Genomic DNA, 27681 nt, shown 5'->3' with positions numbered 1-27681 from the left:
TGTGTGTGTGTGTGTGTGTGTGTGTGTGTATTGCAGCATTCTAGGTATCATATCTACAATCATGTCTGAAGGATCTCATTTAGTCTTAAGGTTGAATGGATCATTTGTAAACTGGTAGCTCTCCGCAACTTTCCTGCATCACAGAATAGCAGAGCCCAGTGGTCCCCAGCTTTTGGGCCGCAGGGACAGGTCCTAGGAAGGCAGATTTTCCTTAAATGGAGGGGAAAAGAGTAATGGGGGCATAAGATTCTCTGATGAGCATGGAACCTCTGTCCCTTGCAAGTACAGTTCACAGCAGGGCTTACACTCCCAAGAGGATTTAACATCTCTGCTGATCCAGGAGGGAGAGTACAGGTAATGATACAGGCAATGAGGAGCAGCTGTAAATACAGGAGGGGCCTAGCTTGCATTCTGCTTACCTCTGGTGTGCGGACTGGGTTCTGGAATCAGTCTGCAGCCTGGAAGTTGTGGATTCCAGGTATCTAATTCTTAGTTCACATATTTTTGACATAGATGTTTTAAAAATACTAAAACATCCAGTCCAACCTTTCATCTCCCTCATCAGGCTGCTTTGCACCACCTACATTGCTCTTCCCGCCCAGGCCACCACCATCTCTCCTGGGTCTCTGGAACAGTGCTTGACTGGTCTCTTTGCTTCTCCTTTTACCCCCAGTATCTGCACTCATTCAAAGTGCTCTTAGTAAAATGTAAATGAGGCCATGTCATTGCCTCCCTCACAAACTTTCCATTACATCTGCAAAGTGGAGAATAAAACTGAACTTCCCTCTGCAGCCTATGTGGTCTCGCAGGAGATGGTCCCTGCTCCCTCTGAAACCCCTTCCTACCTACCTCACAGCAGATACCTTGGCTCTCACTTTTCCCCTGCCCAGCCCTGCCTCCACCTCAGCATGCTCTCTCCTTCCCTGGTCTCTCCTTTGCCTCAGTTACTTTCATGGCTGCTTCCCCTCCTGTCCCCTGCTCAGATGCCACATGCCACCACACTCTCCATCCTATCACAGCAGTTCAGCAATTGACATTGTTACATATTTGTTCACTAGTGTCCTAATACCTGTTTCTTTTACACTAGAATGAAAGTGCCCTGGGAATAGGAAATTGGATTTCTTAGCTTTTCACTCTCAAAGGAATCCCCACAGATGTTCAACAATATTCCAACAAAAGAAAAACAAAACAAAACAAAGACAGAAGAAAAGAAGGAAAAGAGAAAGGATAAAGAAGGAGCCAGCAAGCCAGTGGGAATGAGTTTATCAGATCAGGTTTGCTTCTGGGTGCCTGCTCATCATTAATTCATCTTCAGTGTCACCTCCTCCTTTCAGCCTTCCCTGAACATCAAGTCTGAATCCACATTGCTCTTTCCTGCCATTCTTTGTCCTGGCTACAAAGTATGGTGTTCTTAGAGCACACATCACTCTAAGTGATCTGCCTGTTGTTTTATTACTAGTGTAAAAGTTGCATGAACTTGTTTGATTCTCATGATGTTGACTGTCCCCAACAGCTAGTCAGAGCTGCACACAAGTGGATACTTATAAGTGCACACAGTGAGCATAAATGAATCAGTCAACTGACAGGAGAGGTGGCTTCTTCTCAGTGGATGGTACCAGCAGGCATGGAGCATGTGGAAATACGGACACACTACAGACATATGCAGGAAAGGAGGTCTGAACAGAAGGTGCCCTCCTCCTCCCCTGCAGAGCTGTTGAGTCGACACTTTTAACCCTGTAAGATACCCAGAAACCCACCATCTGCCGGTTTCACCTAGACCATCCACCTTATCTTGCTCCCGGTGTGCAGGCCTGAGCATCGAGCAGGCCGGCAGCTGCTTCAGCAGAAGCCCAGATGGTGTGTGGGGATGCGTGTGGAATCAAAAATGAGCCCCGGCTGCAGCTCATCTCTGTTACCTGCTTTGATCCCAACTGCTTCTGATGGATTTCCAGAATGAGTGCTCCTGGAGCTTTGCATAGGAGACAGTTTTTGAAGTTATGCAATTTTTTGAAAAGCACTGTGCTGTCAGTCCAGCTACTTTTGTATTTACATAAAGGTTGTGTCTAAGCAAATGAGGTCTTGAAAAAGACAAGACAAGGGTAATCACTATAATACAGCTACAGGATGAATTGAAAATACCCTGTCTTGGCCATTTCTAGCACAGGGCAGGGCTGCTGGTTAAGGCTGTGCAGGAGAGATGAACATGGAACATAGCTGCCATCCTAGCCTATGTGGATAACAGGTCCTGGCAGTATGCTGTCCACAAGCCTCAAGACTCTACACTGTGGTCCAGATTCACAGCACCTGGGTATGTCAAGGTGCTCAAAGATCTACAGAATGAAGGAGGGAAAATGAAGGCAAGGAAGCTCCTGTTCTACTTGGAAACCATCTGCCCCGGTTCCTAGGCAGATGGATGGGGCCTGAGGAAGCCACAGAGTTTCTGAAGAAAGAAATAAAGATTTGGGGTCACCAGCCCTGAAGCACTGTTCACAACATTTATCATAGATGCTTCCCTACATCATTAATTTTATTAAAGAAACTCCCCTAAAGGTAGAAAGGTGTGATGCCTTATACTATGAGTGAATTGCATTTATATATCGATTGATTGATTGAATTGTTTTTTTTTTTAGATTGCATCAAGGGTGTAATTTGAGAAGCTCTATCAAGAATGCAGGTACTCATGAAGTTTCTGTCCGGCTCCACTGACCCTACTCCTGTCTCACTTTGATTTTCTCCTTACCAGTGGCCCAAGTAGTCATCCTGAAGCACAAACAAGGTGCCAGAGCCCGCTGCTCTTTCCAATCTCTCCAGAACGGGAAATAGTCCATAGCACCACTTGAACGGCCTGGATTCTCGCCTGCTGCTGAGTTTCCTGCCTCCACCCTCTGCAAAACTTGTATGTTGTGGCCTCTTTGTACCTAGTGCCTTTGCCTATTCTCTTCCTTTTACTCCCTCATCTCATGAAGGTTTCTATTTGAAGGCCACCTCCTCCAAGAAGCCCTCTTTGGCTGCCCCCATTTAAAACATTAGCCACGAGCATCTGTAGAATCTTCAAGGAGGACAATGGATTTGTTTCTTTCCCTGTTCTACTCTGAGCACTTAGGAAAGTGTACCTGTGTTGGAGACACTTCCAGTCCTCATCTCAATCCAAGAAGCCAGTATTTATAATCCCAAAGTTACGTTATTGGAATCCTATCAAGTTGATTACAATCTACCACTTACAATGCAACCCCTGGTGAAAATAAAGACACTAAATTATATTTTCAATCATTGGTGAGTCAAGGGGCTCTAAGTCCAGCCACGAAGATGGCTTTCTGGAACCAAGAGAGCAACCCAGGGCCTCACCTGGTTTTATTCAGTGGGGGAATGGCTTGAGGAGGATTGACTGAGAAATGTGGGAAGTAGGTGATCATTGTGAGCTGAGCTAGGTGGGTGGCCTACATTTACCTAAGGCCAATTGATAAACAGAAGTCCTAGCCAGCTCTGTACATAAGAAATAGGGCCAGGCTCAGTCCAGATGGAGACAGTCACTCTTCTTTCAAGTAGAGCTGCTCAGGTTGTCCTCCACATACTTGGTACACAAGTGACTTTCAATGTATATTAAAGGGATGAATGAAGGAATGAACGCTTCAATTTAGAAGCTATCAAACATAGCAAACTAGAGCCACAAAAATCACAGGAACATTAGCCTATGACTACGAGGCCATTCCTTCACTGACTGCTACTTTACTAAACTATACTTCAAAAATACACGGGGAAATACCTGTGGAGTAGTCTCCAGAAGAAATGGCCTCATCAAAATAGCACTTTAAAGACGAAAGTGTTGCCCTGTCATCATTGCCGAGATATGTGCATTTTTAAAAAGTAAAGTGCTTGCGAGAAGCACCACTGTGCTGTTGTGGACATTGCATGCACCTTATTACAAAATTAAATGTGGGTGCCCCAGTCACTGCCCATAGCATTAAGCCCCTCAGCTTGCTCAGCCTTGCTGGGGTCAGAAGTCTTCCTGGCCAGGGGGGAGGGGCACTGTTCTTGCTACTATTTGTTACAATTCAGCTTTCTGATATTTTCCAGCACAAACAGGCTTCTCTTCAATAGTGGAGAAACTGAGCACATGCAGGCCTACAGAAAGATAAGGGAAGAGGAAGGTTAGCTTCCAAATGTATGTTAGCCTGAAGAAATTTTGGAAAATATATTTAGGTTAGAAGATGAACATGTTAATACTGAAAATAAAAAATGTTTAACCTTTATTGAACACTTGCTATGGACCAGGCTTGTGCTTTGTTTGATTAAACCTTTCAAATATAATGTTGTTTCTGCCTCCATACACAGCTCTCTGAAAGGCTCCTCTCAGCTGTGCTAATTTCACAAGAACTGACTTCCTCTTCCCTTCACCTTCTGCCCTGTTCCTTCTTGCTCATACCGGCATACATGCCACTTCTCCTATACTCCTGACACACTTCTGCCTCAGGACATTTGTACTTGCACTCCCTTCTCTTTTCCTAGAGCTCCCAATAGCTTGTGGTTTTCGGCTTGGTCACAGACTCAGTCAGAACTCTCTGAGCACCAATTCACAGTGCACAGACTGCTCCCCTACTTTCATCTCCTCTTTATTTTATTTTATTTTTTATTTTTTTAAACCAGGGATTGAACTCAGGCCCTTGCACTTGCCAGGGAAACGCTTATTCTACTGAGCCATCTCCCCAGCCCTCCTCTTTATTTTAGCCATTCTATTTGCTATAGTCTCACATTCTTTACACTTTTCATTTATTTATTTAATCTGTCTTTCCCCCACTAGGACCCCAAGATGTAGACTCATAAACTTAAATCTGCTCTGCTTGTAGTGACTTCTTTGATATCTGTGAGTCCACATGCTAAAGTGGATTTCTAACTGGTGCCCAACTTATTGAACCCAGATGAATTAAACTAGCATGGTGCTGGGTGCACGAGGCCCAGCTGAAGGCTGTTACCAGCAGCATAAGGCAAAACAGGACAAGCTGTCAAAACACTGAGGGATGCTGCTTGGAGAAGCTGTTGGAGCTGTTGGAAGCTGCTAGTTCTCTTGGGCTCTCTGCTGGAGGACCTTGTCATGCTGGCTGTCCCAATAAACTTTGGAGAAGGTTGAGTCTCATCTTGAGCACTGCTTACTGGCTGTGGAGGGGAAGATGGTGTGCTGCTCAGCCTCATGAAGCTTGTCACATTGGCTTTTCTGATGGGAACTCGGCTTTTCTCCTTGCTAAAGGAGCTCAGGACATCACTGTTGCTGAGGATGGCTGTGGATCTTTTGGGGGAGCTCCGGTGGTTAACTTGCGTATTGCTTCCTGGCTCCAGTTCAGATCCCTCAGCCTGCTAGCACAGATCCTTCATCACACTGGCATAGACTTTCTAGCTTCCATCACTGAATTTTGGGCCTTTCCAGTGCAGATCTGTGAAGCAGACTTGCATGATACTTTGTTGTGGTCTCTAGGTCTCCAATTGGATTTGTGGGAGGCGTTGTTATGGGCTCTAGGCTTTTAGTTGGACTCGTGCAGGATATAGGGTCTAGGCACTCAGCTGGAGTCTTTAGTGTTTATGTGTGTAGACAGATTTTCTGAACTTCTTGTATGTGATTCTTGGGTGATTCATTATAAAATAGTATACATTATAAAATGTGTTCTGTATTATATTGTTCTCCTTGCAAAAACTTGAAATCATAACACATGCACATATGAAATGAAATGATTTATTCAATTCTTATGAAAATCATATAAAATACCATATGATTCCCATTTTACCAATGAGAAAAATGAGGCAAAGAAGGAACAACTTGTCCAGGGTAAAAAAAAAAAATGATCATTTTTGCTTTCACAAATCCTGTCTCTGTCTCTCTATCTTTGTCTCTGTCTCTGTCACTGTGTCTGTCTGTCTGTCAGTCTGTCTCTCTCTTTTTTTTCTCTCTCTCTCTTCCTCTCTCACTCACTCTCAGAAAGTGTCACTGTGTAGTTCATGCTGGCTTAAGCTTGCTTTGTGGCTGAGGCTGGCCTCAAGCTCATCAAGTTAAGGATATTCCTCCTGCTTCAGCCTCCTGACTGCTGGAATTAAGAGGCATGGGCTGCCAATCGTCACTTATTTCTTAGCCTTACATAGATTTAAATTCTAAATAAGCCACTTTAAAGACAAAAATAAAAGTGTACTATAGGAAAGAAATGTAAGTATGGTGGAGATTGCTTCTCCACAGACAAAAAGGCCAGCTACTCCACAGTCACACTGCATGAAGGATTTATCTTGATAGGGTCTCTTTAGGCTTTCATTATATCCTACTTCCTTAATAACTTAATTGTGCTAAGTTGTGTTCTGCCTTGTCACTCAAAAGTCAGCAGTCCTCTTGTGATTTATCTAGTGACCACTTCCAAGTCCCTAGCCCCCTACAGCAGCTATACACCTGTGCTCCAGGACTGGCCCATGTGGTTAAATCTATCTCTTCTGTATGTTTGCTGTTGGCCTCCAGCAAGTGCCTTAACCCACTTAAAGCCTCCTTACCTTCCAGCTTCATTCTTATTGTCAGTGTCCGTATCTCAAGAGTTTTAAGACTCTGTGACATAGATCTTGGTCAGTCACTTGCTTTTCCCTTCCAGATCTGGAAGAAATGTCAATTGCTTGCTCTATGCTTCTGTTTTCTCATGCATAGATTGGGATGATGTGAATCTCTAGTTTGAGTTTGTTGTGGAATTTCAAGGAAATAATATTCTGGAAGTGTTCATCTCAGCAACTAATGCATAGTGAACATTTGGAGACTGATGTGTGCAACTCTATAATTTGTTACAATTCTGAACAATTCTAGGTTGTATATTGTATGGAAGTTCGACAAAGCATCTACTTTCTTCTGGCTATTCATTTGGGTCATAATGAATACCTTGGCATCTCTTTGATATGTATTAAATTTCCCCACTGTCAGAAACTCCTAGAAATTGAATTATTTTCTTTTTCACTGAAATCTCTATCTTCCAATAATTTGCCCAAATAATTAGCACAAGAAATGGGCTGGAGGCAACCACTATGTGCTCTCTAGGACTTTCAGAAAGCATAGAGCTGTTCTTTGGCTGCTTCCATCAAATCCATAAGAAAGGTGATATTGCAGATAACAAGTAAATGGGTGCTGTTCAAGAAGAAATGCTTCCACAAATGGTGGTGAGAAAAGATACTACGGCAAAACTGAAATCTATAATGTGCTCTCCATGCTGCCAGCATTGATGTAAACAAAAAAGTTAAAGGTAAAAGTCTGGCCAAGGGAATTAATGTGAATATTGAGCACATTATGCACTCTAAGAGCTGAGACAGCTTCTTGAAATGCAGGAAAAAAATGGATCAAAAAACAAAGAAGCCAAGAGGTAATCCCTGTAATACCATTCTCCTCTGCTCAGAAACACTGTGATGACCAGAGGAGAAACCCTTAATGTCTAGGACCAAAGCCTTCTACCCATGGACACAATGAGTATAAAAGAATAAAGAAACTCTAGGATTGAAAAATAAAATTAAGAAACTGAACTCCTGGCTCACAAGTTATTCATATTCTAAAGGCTCTTAGTTCAGTGTCAACTGTTTTCCTTAAAGATTTCACCAGTTATGGAACAATGAGGAGATGTAGGCAAAAAAACAAAGGAAGAGAACAATCACTATCATTGATTATTGGTAACAATAAGGATGAAAAGAAGTTACCTAAAGCAGAAACTGCTTCAGCATGGAGTGAAGAAAAATTCAATGATCAACTTCATAGGTATCTGTTTCTGTAGCCTGAAATTTGAATAATGGGCAGGCTGCAGCATGGGACATTTTGGGTGACAGCATCCTTAGAAAGCACATCCTGTGGAAAGGTCACAAGAAGGAAATGTCCCTCAAACATTCTTGGACAGAAAGAATATCAGCAAGACTAAAGTGAATTTAGTGAGGATAAGAGGAGTAAGAAACAAGGGTTACAAAGGTTGAAAAGCAACCAAGCAGACCACCTAAGGCAAGTCCAGCAAGCAGTTTTGGTGAAGGTTCACTTTGTAAGTATTTTTTGCTTTTGAGACCTTATAATCTCTGCTATAACCACTGAACTGAATTCTTGTGGCGTGTTATGGCTCGCATCTAGATATCCCCTCAAAGCTTCATGTGCTTACAGGTGGGGCTCCTGGGAGGTGACTGGATCATGGCTGTAATGCTGAGTTACCCACTGATTGGTTTAGTATAGTACTAGATGTGGTCGAATTGATTTACTGGAGACACAGACCCACCCTGGGCATAGGTGGTATCAATCAATAGGTTGTGGCCTGGATGGAGAGAAAAGGGAATGAATGAAAAAGGAAAACTGTGCCTGCTGCTTCCTGCTTTGCCCTGGACCATGTCTCTCTGCCGTGCTGCCCTGCCTAAGAACCAGTTGATTAAGACTAAAACTATTATCTTAAATAACATTAACTTCTAGATGTTGATTTTTTTGTCCCAGCAACAAAAAAGTAACAAAGACATGACATGAAAGCAGCCACAAGAAAATGCAATGCAGCATAAAGTATGTAAATGAAGGCATATTAAATGGTCCAATAAACACAAGCTCCAAAATCAAAGCTCATTGGAGCTCTTGGCTGCAGTTGGAATTTTGATGTAAGCCTCCCGGGCTGCATGGCAGTTTTTGTACGATGCTAACTGTGAAGGTGGAATGGAGGCTGTGATCAGTATCAAAAGGTAGCCACTGGAGGGTTTTTTTTTTTTTTAAGAGTGATATGATCCTGTTATTTGGGTATCAGAGTATTTGACAGACACTTAAAAATAGATCCTTAAATAATACAGACCATTTTGAAAGTGAAGGAAACCGTTTTAGAACTCCCTCATAGAACATCTAGCTCCAAAGTTGTACGCTCTGCGGGAGAAAAATAGCATCATTACTGGGAACAAAAACCTTTTATATTTGTTGTGTCGAGACATCTACTAACTGGGGTTTTTTTAGACCTGTGCAATGGGAGGCCTTAGATTAAAAAACAAACAAAACAAAAAAAAAAAGTTGGTTATCAGCCAAGCAATCACCTGGAACATAAACCTGAGTGGGAGCACACAGACATGTTACAGAGACAATTTTCAATCTCAGACAGCCAAGGACCTGTTGGGGTCACCAGTGCTTTTGTTTCAGCAGAGGGATTGTGAGCATCACCATTAAGGATTTAGTTTCTTTGCCTAATAGCTGTAATGGGAAACTAGATTTCAAAAACAAAATCAAATGCTCACCCCTTCCATTTCCCAAAGCTCTTTACTATTAGTGTCTGAAATCCAATACACTTGCCAACCAATCACCCACACAACTCTTGCTCCTGGAATAAAATTGGGAAGAACCCTCTCCCATGGACATTGTTAGAGTTCTCAGTTCAATAACTATGTTAACATGTCTCTGTGTGCCTGCTGCTCAATAGCTTCTTGTGCCATATATTTTTTTCACCTTAGAACATCTGAAGATTCTCCCCGATTCCTTACAACATGGTAATGTGATCATGCTTCAATTTAGAAACTAATACAAAGGTAACAAAGTCTTAGTTGTCCCTATTCCTGTCAACCAAAAGAACACAGAGAAAATAGATTAAATATTAACATTACTAATGCAAATTAGAAGCATCCAGATAGTTCCTTGTCTCTCATTTAAAATTCATTTTTAAAAAAATATACAAAATACTTCTGCATATTAAGGCCTGGGGCATTAAACAAAGAGATAATTATCTTATGGCTGGGTTAAGGCTAACATTCTATCTATGTGGTGTCAGTTCCATTACCAGGCAGCATCCGGGGCCTTATCAATAGTTCAATTTGGCTACTGTGGCCCAATCTAGCTACTTTGACTGAATATTATGAAGGTAACAGGAGAAACAGAATGGGATTGATAGACTTGCAGGGGGATTTAGCTAGCTTAAATATCTAATCTTGGATGCTAAAACTCAATCATTACAAACTGATCTAAGGCTTTGGGTCTATTAGCAGAAACTCTCAGGTATGAAGTGACTCATATAAATCAGGCCTTTTTGGCAACAGCATTAGTCCTTGCAAGTGGTACATCACCAAACTGAGCTGACAGTAAAGTTCAAGGTGAAGATTCAAGAATCAAGAGCCTGTACTGTAAGAAAGAATAACGGGACCTTTTGCTTTGGTCATTCAACTGTCTAGTAAAAGAGTTTTCCTGATGATCTCTTAGATGTGAGGCTTCTCCTTCTGGATGAAAACATCAGAAAGCCTTAAGGAAGTACTAATCATTGTCATTTTCTTGTGCTCTATGTTCTTTGCCACCATATTCAACCTTGCCTACAGTTTCTCTGTTGAGTATTTGTAAATCTTCTTCAATTTCTTGATAACTCATACACATTAGCCTTGAGAAAATATTTATTAGAAACCATCCAATTCCTGATGCTTTAGCATCACATCATTTTCCCATACCAAATCCAACCTGAAGATAAAAACATGGTACAGAGCTGGTTTAGGAAGCTACAAAGACAGTGTCACAAGCTGAGCCCCCTGAAAGTGCTTGCACCATAGATGTAGCACGTGTCATGAACACCTAAGACTCAACGGTCACTCATCTGAGGACAGATGCATTACTTAAGAGCTGCTTACTGCTTTCTACTCAGGACAAACCAGTGTTGTGACAACATATTGAGAATACCCCAGACAAGGAAGATGTGTGCAGGTGGTATTTACACTATATGGATATTGTTTTTAAAAATCACTCATAATATCACTCAGGGAGGCAAAGGCAGGAGGATCACAAGTTTGAGCTCAGACCATACAAACTAAAATCTTAGTGAGAACTTTTTGCAAAGTAAAAAAATATACAAACAAAAAAGGAAGGGTACACAGTTCAGAGTGAAGGCCTGGGTTCAATCCGCAGTAGTGCAAAAATAAACATGAAAACCAATGGCTAGTGATATTCCTCAGTGTGTGGGGAGAAGTCCCTCATACTATTATCAATAAAACTGTGCAATTAGTGTAGTAGCAGTCTCATCCCGATGCCTCCTACTCTGCTGGGGATGGAGGACACACATTAGAGTCTTTGTGCAAGTGTTCACATCAGAAACCATTGTACGCAGCAAGGAAGGAATGAGAGTCACAGGGCCAGATCCTGTCCACCAGTCCTTGCTGTGGAGCTTTGGGGAACCTTGGCTGAAAGGGAAGATAGTGATCTGCAGCTGGCAACAACTTTGATCCATCTTCTTCAGAAGACTCTTCCCATTCTTCCTCCCCCTCTGCCCTTTTGGTTGTATACTTACATGGGTCTAAAAACTGAAGCATAAGAAAGTCCACAGAAATCATCACTGTTTACCACTGTCTGTGTCCTCAGGGTAAAATTTCACATATTAACTATCACGTGATTTGCATTTATAAACAATGAATGATCTTTCTACAGTGCAAGCCTGCTAGTGTCTTACACTAACCCCGCAAATTGAAATATCTTTCCTCTTATTTAAAACCCAAAGTGCTAGTTCTTTAATAGGACATAGAATCCTCCAGAATTCTACACTTATCCACCTTGTTAGTAGGTTCTTCTCATTCGTTTAATCCTTGCAGCAGCTTCTACCCACATTTTCCACAAATGCATTCCTTCCACTTCTGCTGAGCTGACTGCCACTATCCAAACAAACATTTCTGCTAAGGGAACTAAGGATGGAAAGCTGAAATTGTCCACTGAGCATTTACTATGTGCCACACTATTTGACATGGCCTTACAGACCCTTATTTATGTAATTCTAATGTCAATTTCTGGTTTCAATACTGTGCACAAAGACCCATGCATATAAACTAATAATCAAATTTCAAGGAAAAGTAGGAAGGGTGGGGGAAGAGAATGGCATCTGTGCAGACCAGTTTTGCAGTGGCTTCTTGGAATGTATTTGATTCATAATGAACTACAATTTTAATTTTATATTTTCTTTATTTGGGCATATATACCTGTCACTACAATGATCACCACAATCAAAAGTTCAACATTTATCAAATCCAAAACTTCTCATGCTCTTTGGTAATTGTTTAGCTCCTCCTCCTTCATTCACAGCCAATAACTGATTTTTATCTATCACTGTAGTTTAATTGGAATTTTTAAAACATAAAACAAATGAAATTATATATATTCATTTTTGTCTGGTTCCTTCCATCCAAGGCGATTTTTGTGCATTTTCTGGGGATTTCAGTATAATTGTCTTGAGATACACTATCAAATATATCAATATTTCATAATTTTTATTGTAGAATATTATTTCATTGTATGACTAGACCCCAATTTGTTTATCCTTTCAATAACTGATGGACACTGGGGTGGTTTCATTTGGGAGATATTACAAATAAATTCTCTCACACAAAAGGAATTCATTTGCAAATATTTCCATGGACAGGTTGTTTTCCTTCTCTTCACTGAATATGCAATGTTGGTGAGAATGTAAACCAATTCAACTGCTACAGAGATCAGTATAGGGACACCTCAAAAAACTAAAACTACAAATTTCATTTGACCCAGTTATTTCCCCTCTAGGTATCTATGAAAAGAATTGAAAAAAAAAAAAACTAATAGGAAGATCCTCAAAAACCTAAAACTAGAGATTCTACTTGGCCCAGTAGTTTTGCTTCTATTTCCAAAAGTTAGATGTCATATTATAGTAATACAAGCACATTCATGTTTGCATCAGCACAATTCATAACAGCTAAGTCTTGAAAGTATAACCATCAGTAGATGAATGGATAAAGAAAACATGATATTTACACACAATAGAGAGAGTACTAGTCTTCTATAAAGAATGGTAAGCTTGACTGATTTGAAGGAAAATGAATGAACTCAATGCTCTAATGTTAAGTGAAATAAATCAGACCTACAAACTTAAATATCACATGGTTTCTCTTACATGAGAAACCTAAAACATAAAAACAAAAAGAAAGACAGATAATAGGAGGTAGCAAGACAGCTATATTTCAAATGAGAAGGGGATCAAGAGATACTGGATTATTTCGCTGAATTCACACACCTATAACATGTGAATAGCAATGGAATACCAGTCTCTGACAAAGCTAAACAAAAAAGCGGGATATAAATGAAAGACCATTATGTAGTGAAAAAAATGTATATCTGTATATACAAAATAGTTAGGATAGATATACAGCTACTTTCTCTTAGTTCAATGAGAAGAAAGATTTGCACTAATAGTGTTTAGACAAGATATCAAGTCTGCATCTTGTACTCTGAATAACTACTGCAAAGACAGCAATATGCAATGCATTAATTATTGTAACTGTCCTACTAACCTGTTTTGAAACTGTCTCACTGCTATTTCTTTCTAAATAAAATTAATTAAAAAACAGATAGAAGTAGAGAAAGAGGCAAGGGAAGGGGATGGAAAAATGAATTGAGGTGTGTTACTAACTTTCCCCAAGAAATGTAGCCATTACATAATCCAAACTTGCACTAATAAAAAACAAAAACTGGAAAACAAAAAGAGAGAAATGACAAAAGTACTATGGTAGGCACATGTTTAACATTTTTAGAATCTGCCAAATTATTTGCCAAAGTGGCCACACTGCTGCTAATATTCGCAACAGCGGTGCATGCGAGTTCCATTTGCTCCTCAGACTTGCTACCTCCTGGCATCAGCATCCTTGTCAGGTTTTGTCCCAACCAACTTGATGATCCCATTTTCTCTTGAAACTTAGAGCTTGGAATAGTTATACCTATTGTGAAGACGAAAGAACCAAGCACCAGCAAGGTTAAATGACATCTTCGGAGAGAACAGTGATTAGGTTAGGAGCGCCACAGGATGTCCAGGAAGTACATGGCCAATGTCTCTATTTCTAGGACCAAGGAAGACCGGAGCATGACAGAGGTGGAAGAAATCCTATTTGAGCCAATGTTATGATCTCCAGTGTAGGAATCCTGGAGCCCCAAGCCTGGCCTTGGCAGCTCCCAGACTGTCTACCAGTCAACTGTGCTGATATTAGGATTTCATATGATTTAAGAAAAATTCTGAAAAATGAGACATTATTTCTGACTGAGAGGCCTAAGCACAGAGATGTGTCTGGTTATCATGTTTTTACTTATAAGGTGAATCTGGTCCTTGTGGCTGGGTCTCCCACACTTTAGTTCTCAAGATGTAAAGTGACCTCCATGGGGTGCTCCATGGAGGGGACATGGGTAGACACACAGTGTCTTGTTGAGTCTTTCCTTTTACCAAGAATTTTTCATTCAGAGTATTTCTCCTTTCAGACTTGGATGGCTGGAGCCTTTGCATTAACACAGTGAGCTGTTTCCTTATTAGTCCTGGTTCCATTCAGTTTTGCACAGGCTCTTGGCTTCTGACTGCTGAACTAAGCAAGGGACTCAGATGCAGAAGATACAATGATCTTAGGTGACTGCCTCTGAAATCAGCTGATGCATCCCGGCAGGCAGGAAGCAGAGGATACCAGCTCAGCTGTGGGCTCACAGCAGACTTGCAAATGCTGCTTCTACAGGGCTGCTCAGAGAGAAGCTCAGTTATCACCAGAGTCACAGCAGGGAACAGGAAAAAGGTGGCTTCACTGGCTTCTGAGATAAATATGAACAGACGAAGTCAAAAAGCAGAAGTAAGACCTCAACAACCAGTATGTGTGCCTGTCACAGCACAAGTGTACAACTGACCTCAGTAAAAGCTCCACATGGGGACATTTATCTCCACTCTGTTTAGAAGCAAAGTAAAGGATTTTACTGATCATTCTAGAACAGAAAATATGAACCTTTGTTTTGAAATATTTATGTTTATGTACAAGTATGCATCTATGAATCAAGCTGGATGGGGTATCAGCTTGGTGCAAGTAATTGTCTCTAAGGGATGAGATCAGGGAAATGCTTTCTTTTTATCCACTTTCATATTTGAGTACAGATTAAACAGTGGGCAACATTACTTGAAAAATCTAAAAAAAACCTTTACAAGATATTTCTGTTTACATAACAAAACAACACAATGCAAGATGAAAGATAAACAGTAGTATTCTCACATATGATTTTAATGTTCAAAAAATTCAAAACAGCTTTTAAGCCTACTCTATCTTTTCTAATCCCTCATGCTTTCTTCCAATCAAAGCCATCCTTTGCCACTCTATTACAGTATGTACTGAATCCTTATCTCTAGCTATTTCATCCCTAAACACTGTCCTTGAAATTTCCATTTTAAAATACTCATTGCTCACATTTCTTCCATTTATTAGCTTCTGTTAACTCTACATAGCAACAGTGAAAATGGTCCAGGGTCCAAATTGTTACTATTGCTGTGTTTCCACTTCTGTATAGAGTACAGCTTCATAAACCAGAGGGGCTGGAATTGCACCAGATGCAAAACTATGTGTAATTCACCATGTGCACGAGAGAATCTCCTATATGTTAAGAAATGATAATAGGTGTTTAGCTTAGAAGCTGTAATATTTAAAGTTCATTTGGTCCATCATATTGAAAAGATATAATTCTTGCCAAAAACTTCACTTGGAAGTGAAACACTGAATTTCTCTTTGTTCACAATTTGCTCATAAGATGAAATTGTATGAATCTTTATTGCTACACTTTCACAGTTGCAATAGGCAAAATTGTTAAATGCTTATCTGTTTCCTTTCTCTATATGCCATGTGTGGGAAACACTGCCTTTACCACCTTTATATATTATGTACATCTTACTGGATAATCATATCTCTTTCTTTGCCCATTAATTTCAGTCCACTTTTTACATTTTCTATGATACTAAAACGGAGCCATATCCTGTGTTTCTTCTTCATTCTTTGCAGTACAACTGTAGGATGTTTCATTCTATTCTATGCTGATTTGAAGACCTACATTGAGCACTAGCTTGTGATTTCCTAACATACAAGTACAGTGTCTCCTTGCAAATGAACCACAGTCTCTAACTGAGGAGTATAGTAGCTATTTTTCTATTTTTTGTTTAATTTCTAAAAGATCATAAGAATAGTGCAGGAACATAAACTAATATATTTCTCCTAAAGAGAATCAGTCATTTCTGTACTGCATTTGACAATTTTAAATAAAAGAGGGATATGATTATAAACAAAACAAACATGAAGTATATCCCTTTTCCCTGTTTCCGTACTCTTTAAGTGTAAGTAGATTAATTTTAATAAAAACAATTTACTGTATTTCCAATACTAACCACAAGCCATTGGATTTGAAGAAGTATGAAGGGCCATTTCTCAAAGTCCAAAACTAAGTAGAGTATGTCACACTGTTTTCAAATTCCTTCCAGTTATAAATTATAACTGCTTTAAAACTCTATTAAGAAGGATTTGGATTCTGAAAAAGTATGCCATAATTGGTTAGTGATATCTGCCTTGTACATGGATAGAAAGCTGTCTACCTGCTACATAACTTTAATCCCTATATGAGCTTTAGCTGGACTTTTACTGCTTTCATAATTTTGGATGCTATCTCATATATGTGGGGGATAAAAATTATAACTTTTATTCTCGTTTTCTGAAGAAATACTTATGTAGGGCTGGCCAGATAGCTCCGCAGATTAAAAAGTACCTGCTTAGGCAGATGCAGAGACCAGGGTTTGATTCCCAGCATACCATGCCAGCCCTGCCCCTGGAGCAGGCTGAGACTGAGATTGAGACTGGGAGTGGTGGCACACACCTATAATCCCAGGACTTGGGAGGTTAAAAACAGGAGGATCACTATGAGTCCAATTTGTGTAATGAGAACCTGTAGACACTATACTAAATACACAAGAAAAGAGAAATACTTATGAGAAACATGCTTATCTGTCTGCCCTACTACTATCTCTGGATCCAGGTTCAGGGCCTTAGTCTTAGTTTTTTATAGTCCTGTGGTTAATATTTCATTAGGATATTCATATCCTAGACTTATTTTTTGATCTTGTGGTGTCTTTCTGACATCCTGTCTCTTTAATCTCCATATCCCTACGTACTGAAGATGGGAATTAATTTATTCCCAAAAGGCTCAAAAAGTAAAAAACAAGGTAATTTTTATAGTATATATCATGCTCTCTGGTTGAGAACAAAGTATTAAACAAGTTTTTAAAGTATGCTTGGTTTTTTAGTAACTTTTTTCCAGCATCCTCTTTAAGGATGCAAATTTCCATGTTCCACTCTAGCGCTCTACAGGCTGTGGACAGTTCCACAGGGCATTGTCATGGGCACACTTTTGACACCCACTGAATTAAACACTCAGAAATGGTACAGAGATTTGTCACCAAGTTGCCCTAATTCTATCATTCAGTGAATTAAAACTCCAATAAAAATCAAACAATCGTATTATTTAAGTTTTATAATACATACTGGTTTGGTCTTATGGGTAGAAGAGTGGCCTATGGGCACCATGCTTCAAGAGATATTCCTTCACTGATGCAAGTGCTCCCTTATGGTTCTTTGTCTCAATTGCTTCAACTCTTTCCTTTTTCTTTTGCTCATCATTTTCAAAACCACCAAACAATGCATAAAGGAGGACTCTGACAACCCCAGATCTCACTCCTTTCATTTTAAGCTCCACCTCCCCTTTGGGCCCTTTAGTGAGAATCGCGTCTCCCTGCACCTATATAAGGAATGACATATAATCATACAGCCACTTAATGAGAGCGATACAATACTGCATTAAGAGGGATGGCCAGATAGCTCAGACTTGTAAAGTGCCTGCTAGGTAGGCACAGGGACAGGGTTGGATCCCCACATGCTGTGCTGGCCCCACCCTCAGAACACGCTGAGACAGTGATTATGTCTGGGTATGGTGGCACACAGCTGCTATCCCAGCACTTGGGAGACTGAAAACAGGAGAATCGCTACAAGTCCGATCTGTCTAGTGAGACCCTGTAGAGCTTATGCTAAAAACACTTTTAAAAATATCGTAAAAGCAGTTTTATCATTAGACAAGCATCAGAGTGCTTGCGCAAACTAAGATCACTATGATGTGATCTATACAATATAAACTATATAATATAAATTTATAAGATCACATAATTTATGTGATTTATGCACCAGTTTTTGACTGAAATAGTATGCAATGAAATTCTCCATATGACAATTAGCTAAGATGCCATGAATGAAGGGCTTCTATGGTTGCTCAGATTTTCACAGAATAGCCTGTGTCATCCATGTCACAGGCATGTTTGTTCTCTCTTATACTCAAGGGTCCCAAAGTTACATCCAAAGGCCATTCCATAAAGGATAAAATCTAACCCTTCAGTAGATAGGAGTCAAGGCATAATAATGGAATATCCTTATAATGTACTAAACCAGCTTGATCTCAAAGCATCACTTAAAGATCACTGAAAGATATTACTGCAACAGATGCATTGTTTTATAGCATTATGAGTCACTTGCATTATTTCCAGAATCCTGGAATCAGTATAAATTTTATTACTCCCTTCCCTGGTCACATTGCAAGATCCTCACTATAGAAGTCACAGGTTAACTTTTTTTTAAGAAAAGGTGGCAGAGATCTCTTGTTTTCTCCATCACAAAAGCAAAAATAAAATTCACAGGTTTCATACTTTCAAGTAAAGAATTTTTTTTAAAAAACTTATTTATTCTTTGCTTTATGCTAATAAACTCAACCAATGAGAAATTTGAAGTATCTTCTTATGTAACCAAAATTTATTTTCTAAAACAGTAAAATTTTTGTCACTCATTATTTGTCACTGGCTGTGACTGCTAACTCATTACCAAATATTGAAATTTTTCCAATGGAATATATTCATTAGTTTTAACCAAAAATGGAATGCGTATGATTCTGCAGATTGCTGGCTTGGAAAAGATTTCTTTTTTTTTTGTTATTTCATTATTTCATTTGGCAATTTACCTCTTTCTACAATTAAAATGTCATGTACACAAAGTGATATTTTAATCAAGTACTCATCTTTATTCCTATGCTTATTATTGGTGTATACATTTTCATAGATGGATTTACTGTTTCTATGTTGAAGTTCAGTGGCTTTATTTGTGCCTATCAATCTTGTAAAACAATCTTGTAAAACAATATAACCCATGAAACGAATGCAAAGAAACACATATTTTCTAAAGCACTGCTTAAAGTTAGGTGGATTTTCCACTGTCCAATTCCATTGGCCCTCTGTATCCACAGCAAGTGGAATCAGTGAATCCAGTTCTTTAAACTCTGTAATTTCATGTTTTGGAATGAATGAATTACACATGTAACCTTATTGAAAAGACCCATTGTTTTGGCAAGAAATAGTGAAAAATTGAAAATTAAGAGAGACATATTGTCCAATGTGTATTACAAGTAGACTCACCTATAAAACCACTATTATTATTTTTCTTTTATATTGTTCAAGAATAAATGTACAGGATGTCATTAATTTTTTTTTAGATTATCACTTGGGTAAAGTTTGTTTTTATAACAAAATAATTAACTCCACAAATTTGATGATGCCTGCTACAACTTCTAAAAATTTCTGTGGCTATCAACCTACCCTAGTACATCTGAGGATATTTTTCTTTTCTCGATTGCATTTCATGACCTTAATTCATATTGTATTATTCATTTGGTCAGGGATAAATTGGAGAAACTAAAGGAAATTCAAGCTGGTTTAACAGTCAGTAAGCGTGGATTATGTATTTCAAACACATTGCGAGAGACATACTATGCTTCCTGGGCATTTAGTTTAGAAGAACTTTATCTAAGACATTTTATGACTAAAACCATAATTGGAAAGCATTAGCTTTCCTTGCTCTTAGAATTTTGCATGGCTTCATGAAATATTCACATAAAGCATCATCTAAACTTATAGCTTCTACATCGTATCATTTCTGTTTTGAGACAACTTTTAAGTTAGAAAACCAGCTAAATTCCTTTAATGTTTTATGCAGGAGTATGTAACAGTAAAAAATCAGATTCCCTTACTTCCTAGAATTTCATACATTTTTAGACATTCCAACTTCAATCCTTGTTTTTTTCACATTTGAGACTCTGAGTCTTTACACTTTTAAGAGATTCACTATAGAAGTCATACAGAATGAATAAATTCTTAATCTCCTAACATCTTAATCTACTTGTAATAAGACTCTCTTCTACACCATGTGTCAAGCAGGATTCTAGCCCTTAATTTTGCCATCAATTGTACCACATGTTAGTTTGTCCAATTTGCTTGCATACGAAACAACAGCCAGATAGGTGAGTATGTAAGTCAGATGAGTATGAAATATGTCTGAAATCAATCCTACAAGGTTGCCTCATTAATATGCATATAAAACCTACAGTTAAGCCTGAATTACTTGAATTAGAAATCAACACATTAGAACTTCATAATTTATAGACTGAGAAACTTAAAAGACTGTGAGGGGGCATATGCATAAACTATATTACTGACCAACATTGGGATCCATGAGCTTTGGAGACTTCAAAGTCACATCTTGATAACACCCTGTCTCTAATCTCATTATTTGTCACTGGCTGTGACTAACATGTATCTGGCTGTAAGGAGCCAAGCATGGTATGTTAACCAAAGCTTTACTTTTTCATTGCATATATTTTTCACATGCATTGTTAGTCAACTCTTAATACTCTGTGTAGCATACATACTAGATTTAATCTGCAGCGATGCCTGCTAAAAAGAAAAAGAGCATCCATGACGATGTTGTTACAACCATTGTACATGCCCACCTGCAAAATAGGAACTATGGTAACCTATTCTAAAGAAATGTGGGTCATCAAAGACATTGGTTAGTGAATTAATTGGAAGCTTCAATTTAAATGAATTAGACATTTTATACTGGACAATATCACACTGAGTAATTCTAAAGTAAATATAACTAACTTGAAAAGAGTACTTTTGGTTGTTTTTTGATGGGCTAAAAGAAGTAGAGTTCACTGTAAATTTTAGATTCCTATAGATTCCTATAGCATTAGATTCCTATTCATCTAGGGCTTATATACTCTCAACAATAACATTCTGTACATAGAAAACCTCTTACTTTAATGAAACATTTGGTTTCAGCACTCCCCAAAACAAACATGCTTTTGAAAGACCACAGTGTAATGTGCATTTTCACTTACCTTTTCTGCTGACTGTGCGGTACCAAAAAAAATGGGAATGAAAGCAAGCCATACTATACATGTCGTGTACATAGTGAATCCAATGGGTTTGGCTTCGTTAAAATTCTCTGGTACACCCCTAGTCTTGATAGCATACACAGTACATGTGACCATGAGAAGAATGCTATATCCCAAGGAGCAAATGATTTGTAGATCTGTAATGTCACATTTGAGGACTCCCCTGGCCAGCTCAGGGTTCATGGTCTTATGTTCCTCATAGTCTACGATGATGTTAGGTGGGTCGACTCCAAACCAAATGAAAACCCCTAGAAGCTGAACTGATATTAAGCTGGAAGTAATTGCCAGCTGTGACGTTGGGCTTATGAGTCTGGGAGCTGTCACTGATTTCTTGCCCTGCTCAAATATGCGATAAATCCGATTGGTCTTTGTCAAAAGGGCAGCATAACTGATGCACATCCCCAAGCCTAAGAAAACACGCCGGAAAGAACACACAGCCACGTCGGGCTTGGCTATCATCAGGAAAGTGATGATGTAGCAGAGAAAGATGCCTGTCAGCAGAACGTAGCTGAGTTCCCGCCCAGAGGCCCGGACAATGGGCGTGTCATTGTAGCGAATGAAAGTGGCCATGACGAAGATAGTGGCGATGATCCCCAACATTGCCAGGAAGACAGGAATGACTGCCCAGGGGGAGTGCCACTCCAGTTTGATGATGGGGATATTCTGACAACCAGTCCGATTTTCATTGGGCCGCTGGTCATAGGGACAATGCTGGCATGTCATTTCATCAAACTGGTACTGGTAACCGTCACAAGGCTCACAGGTCCAGCAGCAAGGTGTACCCTTCTGTGTCTTCTTCCTTTGCCCAGGCTTGCATGGCAATGTGCACACAGAAGGCGGAATCTCACGGACCCCTTTTCCCCACTGCATGTCCTCTATCTGTAGCAAAAGAATCAAGAAGACAGAACAGGCAGATTATTGGAAAGAAAACAAAAACGAATTCTAAAAGCCAAGAGTAATAATAGCGATTAATATAGGAAACATGTTGAGACTTAAATAGCTATTTCAGCTAGTAAGAATCACAACTCTGATATAGTCCAATGCCACTGGGCTCCAGCATCCCCACTGTTCACTATTACAGTCTGTTCCAAACAGGTCTCATAAGAATTCCTGAGACAACCATTAAATATACAAATTACTTGCTCCCAGCCCTAACCTGCCAAATAAGGATATCCCAAAAGAGACCCTGGGATTTGGATTCTTAACAAGCGCAGGAGGGTTTTTGACAGCAGAGAAATTAAAATACACTGACACACACTCTATTGCCACCCCCTGTAGAGTAAGTAAAACTATCCCAACTCAAGTGGGAGAAAACACAATAAAAACATCACAAGTCATGTGAAAAATTATCCATATCCCTTATTAAGTGCTTTCATAGAAATTGTTTTAAAGTTATTTTAGATAACATTGCAGTGTAAAACACTTCCCCCCAAATTCTACAGATAATATTGTTATTTTCATTGAGAACTTTTAAAAAAGAGTGAATCTCTTCTGTTACTTATCACAAAGGAGATATGACTCATGATTGGATGTTATAACTACATTACACTTTCTCTTAGAGTTCAAGAAGCATTTAATAAGAAAATTATATGGTCTATAAATCTTGCAAGATTAACCATCCAACTATTCAGATATAAAATTTAAACTAAATCATTATTATCCTTGAGGGAGATGAAAGTATATTTTTATAATTAGATAGTGTTTGCTGGTGAACTCATAATTAGTAGTGTTTAGAGAAATAATGGCACAGGGCATAAGGGAAGTTTTATTTCTGAGTTGAAGTAGCATTATGTGGGCATCTCTCCTCTTTGCCAGTGCACCTCTTTGTCTTCCTTTTCTGGGCTGTCCACTGCTAGCTTTATTTCCTGAAGGCTTCCTGTAGGGCGACGCTGCTCTGGAGCTCTGGATACACACACATGACTCAGGCCAGGGGACTAGTTACTTGAGCAGTTTGCACACCTGAGAATGCACTGGAATCTCAGCCAGGTTTGCTGAACCTTGTGGCTAGATTTTGTGATCCACCAGGTCAAGAATAGGTGCTGAGTATGTGCACTGACAACAAGATCCCAAGGATACTGTGGGGATTCTGCACAGGCCATGTTTAGTCAACTACTGATACATCCCAACCTCCCCTGGTTACAGAATTTAATTTTGTGACTTTTACTGGGATTATGCAGGTTAAGAACCTTGGCTTTGTTGGACATGAAATTGCTCAGATATAAAGTAGATGATACTCATGGCTACAGAAAGGAAATAGTTTATTAGAAAAAAAAGCTCAAAAAATTTTAAAATTAATCTCAGGAAACTAGAGTGAGAGAGAAATTCCTAGTGAACCCATTTGAACTCCTGATGTACCTACAGTGGAAGTAGGTATTTTTCTATAGTATACAACTTTGTAAACTAGTAAATGATACATTGTAAATTTTATTTCTGTTGCTGGAAGCCAACAGTGCTAAGCAATGTACTAAATTGCTTCATTATCCACAATTTATAAAGGGTGCAATATAAGCAAATTATTTTACAGAATAAATTTAACTTAACAAATATGGCTGATATCCCTAAACCTCGTAAATTTAATTTTTATTACAATTGAACCAAAAATCTATTGGAAAGATCCTGAAAAGACTAAGGACTTTTTCAAGGGCATATGTTTAAGAGAAAGAAAAAGAATAATAATTTATTATTTGGCAGAATTTAATTCTAGCATTGAGGATGCAATGTACATCGAGGATTAATGTTTCCATCAGTATTTGAATGTGAGATACATTCAAAATCCAAGTCACAGTCATGTGTATGTGTGTGTGTGTGTGTGTGTGTGTGTGTGTGTGTGTGTAAAACCCTGTGTGTTAAGGGTTAAAGTTAAAAAAATATATATAGTAACATTTTAGTAGTTAAATTTAAATTTTAACCAGAGACTGAAAAATCTTCAAAGACTCTTGTGTGAACTCACATGCCAGGCACAAAACCCAAGTCAGCCCTCATAAATTCAGCCACGTATAAAATATAATCATTTCTTCTTCAGTATCATCATTTTTAAGGCAGTAAGTCACTGGCAGCCATCCCAGAGCCATAAAATTAAGGAAATAACTTGTAATAAGAAAAAGATATGCATTAACTTTATAAATGTCCAATTTTAAGAAGTAGAAAGATTTTTTAAATTACTATTATTAATACAAATGTTTTCAAATGTCAAATTAAAAGGACGTACTTATAAATTAGGAAAGATTATGAAATGAAACTAATAAATAAGTTTCATTACATGATAATATAAGACCGCCTGATTACAGTACTCACAGATTCTGATGCATTGTGAGATTAAACTTGATCAATGGGAAGAAACGTACGGCTCATACAAATAAAAAAAATATCATTATATGGAGTATTTTACAACCAATTTCAAACATATCCTGCTCACAATTTTTTTCCCTCTTAGAATGAAATTAAATGCCTGGAAGTGTTGAAGAGCTTTTTGCATTCAACTTACCCAAATATATACAAGACCTGAAACTACAACTGTTACACTGACCAATTAATTCATTTGTTTTCAATTTTCATTTAAAAGAGATTTCAACTCAATTTAACTGCATATATTAAACTAATGAAGTTGCCTCTGGATCAAAATAAATGAAACTCTGACTTACTTATTTTGCTAAAAATAATTATTGAAAATATAATCTGTGTTCCTTGAAGGTAACATCTAACCCTTACAAGTTTCAGCGTGTGGAAACTCTGTCACAGTGACACATTAGCGATTTGTATGTAATGTACCACCATCCTCACAGATACAATGACTTCTTTCATAAGAAGAAACAATGAGCTGGAAATGCCCACGGGTGCCTGAAAGAGGATAATCATTTGGGGCTACGGAAAATCAAGGATGAGGTCAATTGACTTTGCCAGAAGGCTGGTGGAAATGTACATCTCAACTTTCCTCTCAGATCTGCAACAAAACTGTATTTTAGCTAACTGGAAAATTGTGGGAAGCCATTAACTGGTATAATAGTGTCAACTGTTTTTTAAAGTTTCTATTCCCCTGCTGAGTTAAGTGTATGGTCCTTCTCACCTTGCCCATTTCCCGTGCACGTGCTATGCCCCAGGGGTTGCACCTTCCCCCGTTGCCTAGATACCTGCTGACCCCAAGAGCTGAGACTTCCTCATTCCTACACTCCCTACATATACCCAGCACCTCCCCTGAATAAACTGAGACTTGATCAGAATCCTGTCTTGTCTCCATTCTTTGAGTCTCCTGTCCTTTGTCCCCTCTTCAATTCCCACTCCTCCCCCAGGTGACCTTCGTTGACTGACCCGCTGGTTTGGGACAGAAAATAGTTTAAGGTGCAAAAAGAATAGGAAAAAAAACCCAGCAATGTTTACCATCTTCATTAGAAGATACAGCCTCAAATTCCCTGACTAGGATGCATTTTTCTTCCTAAGTAACCACAGTTTATAGCTAGTCTTCTGATACCTGATCTGTTATGTAGCTGGCTGATGGGGAAGAGCTGCTGAGATTTTTGTGTTCCTGGCAAAAGAACAGAACTTTATAACTAATATCAACTAGCACAATAAATAGCACACAGATTATGTGTATGGGTGACTCAGTTGCTTAGGAAAAGGAAAATTATGCAGCTCTGGCCAATGAAATCAAGGACAGCCTTGTTATAAAGTCATAGGAATATGTTCTTCCATTCTAAAAATCACATACAAATAAGAGACTTAATGATCTTCAGGTTTTTAACTTTGCATAACATCAATGCCTGGAACAGAAGCAGTCATTTTGCAAGCAGGAGAAGACAAAGTTAAGGAAAAATTCATATGCCTAGATCATTCTATTAAATTTTTTTTAAAAGGAGAGATTGAAAATATGTCTATGATAGCATAATGATGTCACTAAATTAACTAACACCTCTGCATATTTCACTTTGCTCTGGAGTTTTAGACATGAAATGATGAACATTTTTTAATATTTGATCAATGTCTCAGAATATTTTCTAAAGGAATTCAAACATTACAAAAATACATTCTTCTTGACTTTTGCAACTGGTTTGTTGAGGCCTTCCAAAACTACTAGACAATTTGCTGATAGTTTAAACTCTTGTATAAATAGCCAGTAACTCCAGAAAAACAGTGAAGTTTAGTGTCGTACAAAATCAGAAATATTTATCTTTGACTCCTGAGAATGAGCAGAAAAGATACTTGGCTCTGAGTAGCACCAAGACTGAAAAAGGGCAAGCAGCAGAGAAAGCCTTCCAGAGAGCTGCCATCCACATGCTGGGATATAGCAAAGTGAGGAGTGGGGGAGGAAGGGTGAGAGAAGGAGGAGGAAGAGGAGGAGGAGGAGGAGGAAGAGGAGGAGGAGGAAGAGGAGGAGGAGGAGGAGGAGGAGGAGGAGGAGGAGAGAAGTGGGTTCTCTGGCACAGGAAAGATGTGAGGCACCAAGCACAGCCCAAGGAGACAGTGAAGACAGAACCTTGGAGGAAGAAGGAGGCAAACAGCTACATCTTTGCCCTGAGACTAACTCACTGTGAGGGAGGAGAGGTTCACACCTGTGGGCACATAGTGAGCTCTGGGGACCCTGGAGACCTTCATGGAGAGATGCAGCAGTGGAGGGGAGCACTGGACATGAAGGGCTGCATTAGATGGTGGTGAGTGCTGAGGGTTCAGTTGTCCCACAGGAGAGAGTGACTAGCCAGGAACCATTCTGGAGAGGGGCCAGAAAGCTCAGAACTCAGAGCATTTGCTGCTCTGGCTAGCAGCTCCCAACTGGGCTCAGGCTGCAGAAGGTGCATTGACAACTGCTGGCTGCCAGGTGATCAAGGTCTGCTGAGATTGCCCACCAGCCGCCAAAGCTACTGCTAGCTTGCTTGGATGAGCCAACACTTCTAGGGACTCCATCTCCACTGTGGTCTAGCAGCACAGACAAACCTGGAAGTGGACTTTTTAAACAATTCTCTCTTTCATTTGTTTTGTTATGGTGGTGGTGGTCATGGTTTCATTTTAGCATTTGTCTTGTTTTTTATTTTGTTTTTCCTTCATTATTTGATCTTGTTTCTAAATTAATGAATAAGATATCTAACCTCTCTGTGGCAGTGGTCCTTTTCTGCTCTTCTTTGTATCTCTTCCTTCTCTGTTTTCCTCCAGTCTTCTGCACTTGGGTCTGAAAGCTAATGTGATCCCCTTTGCCCTCCAGCCTTACTTCTAATCTCTTCCTCTTCTCCCACATCTCTGCTTTCTCCCTAATTGCTTTAAATTTTAACCCCTGAGGGAAAAATTGAAATATGAAGGACTTTTATACTGTATATAATTCTCTGATTTGTTTTATATTTTGTTACAGACCACAAATCAAGTTCATACAGGTAAATGTGGCAAATTAATAGTTAGCCCAGTTTGTCATTTTCTAGGGTGTGATTGGTGCTATTGTCATTGGTATCATTATAGCCAAAAGTGACATAATTGTTCTAAACAGCAGTTATTCCTGGTATTCCAAGATTGAGATTGATAAGGGTCACACAAAGTATTATGGCACAGTGCCAAAGAATAAAGCAAAACAACCCATTAGTCAATCATATCAAAAAAGGGGAATAAAAGACTCAAAT

The 27681-nt window shown here is 39.1% G+C and overlaps 1 protein-coding gene across 2 annotated transcripts in view; it reads right to left on the bottom strand.

Moving 5' to 3' along the window:
• The window catches only part of Grm7 (glutamate metabotropic receptor 7), a 986583-nt gene that overhangs the window by 147954 nt on the left and 810948 nt on the right, over window positions 1-27681 (bottom strand). For both annotated transcript variants that reach the window (XM_023719803.1, XM_004635231.1), the window contains exon 8: window positions 21032-21967. In XM_023719803.1, the coding sequence (XP_023575571.1) occupies window positions 21032-21967 (936 nt within the window). The remainder of the gene's footprint in view (window positions 1-21031; window positions 21968-27681) is intronic.

Source organism: Octodon degus, unplaced genomic scaffold (assembly GCF_000260255.1).
Source record: "Octodon degus isolate 3935 unplaced genomic scaffold, OctDeg1.0 scaffold00071, whole genome shotgun sequence".
Lineage (NCBI taxonomy): Eukaryota > Metazoa > Chordata > Mammalia > Rodentia > Octodontidae > Octodon > Octodon degus.
This window is presented reverse-complemented; position numbering and strand designations above follow the sequence as displayed.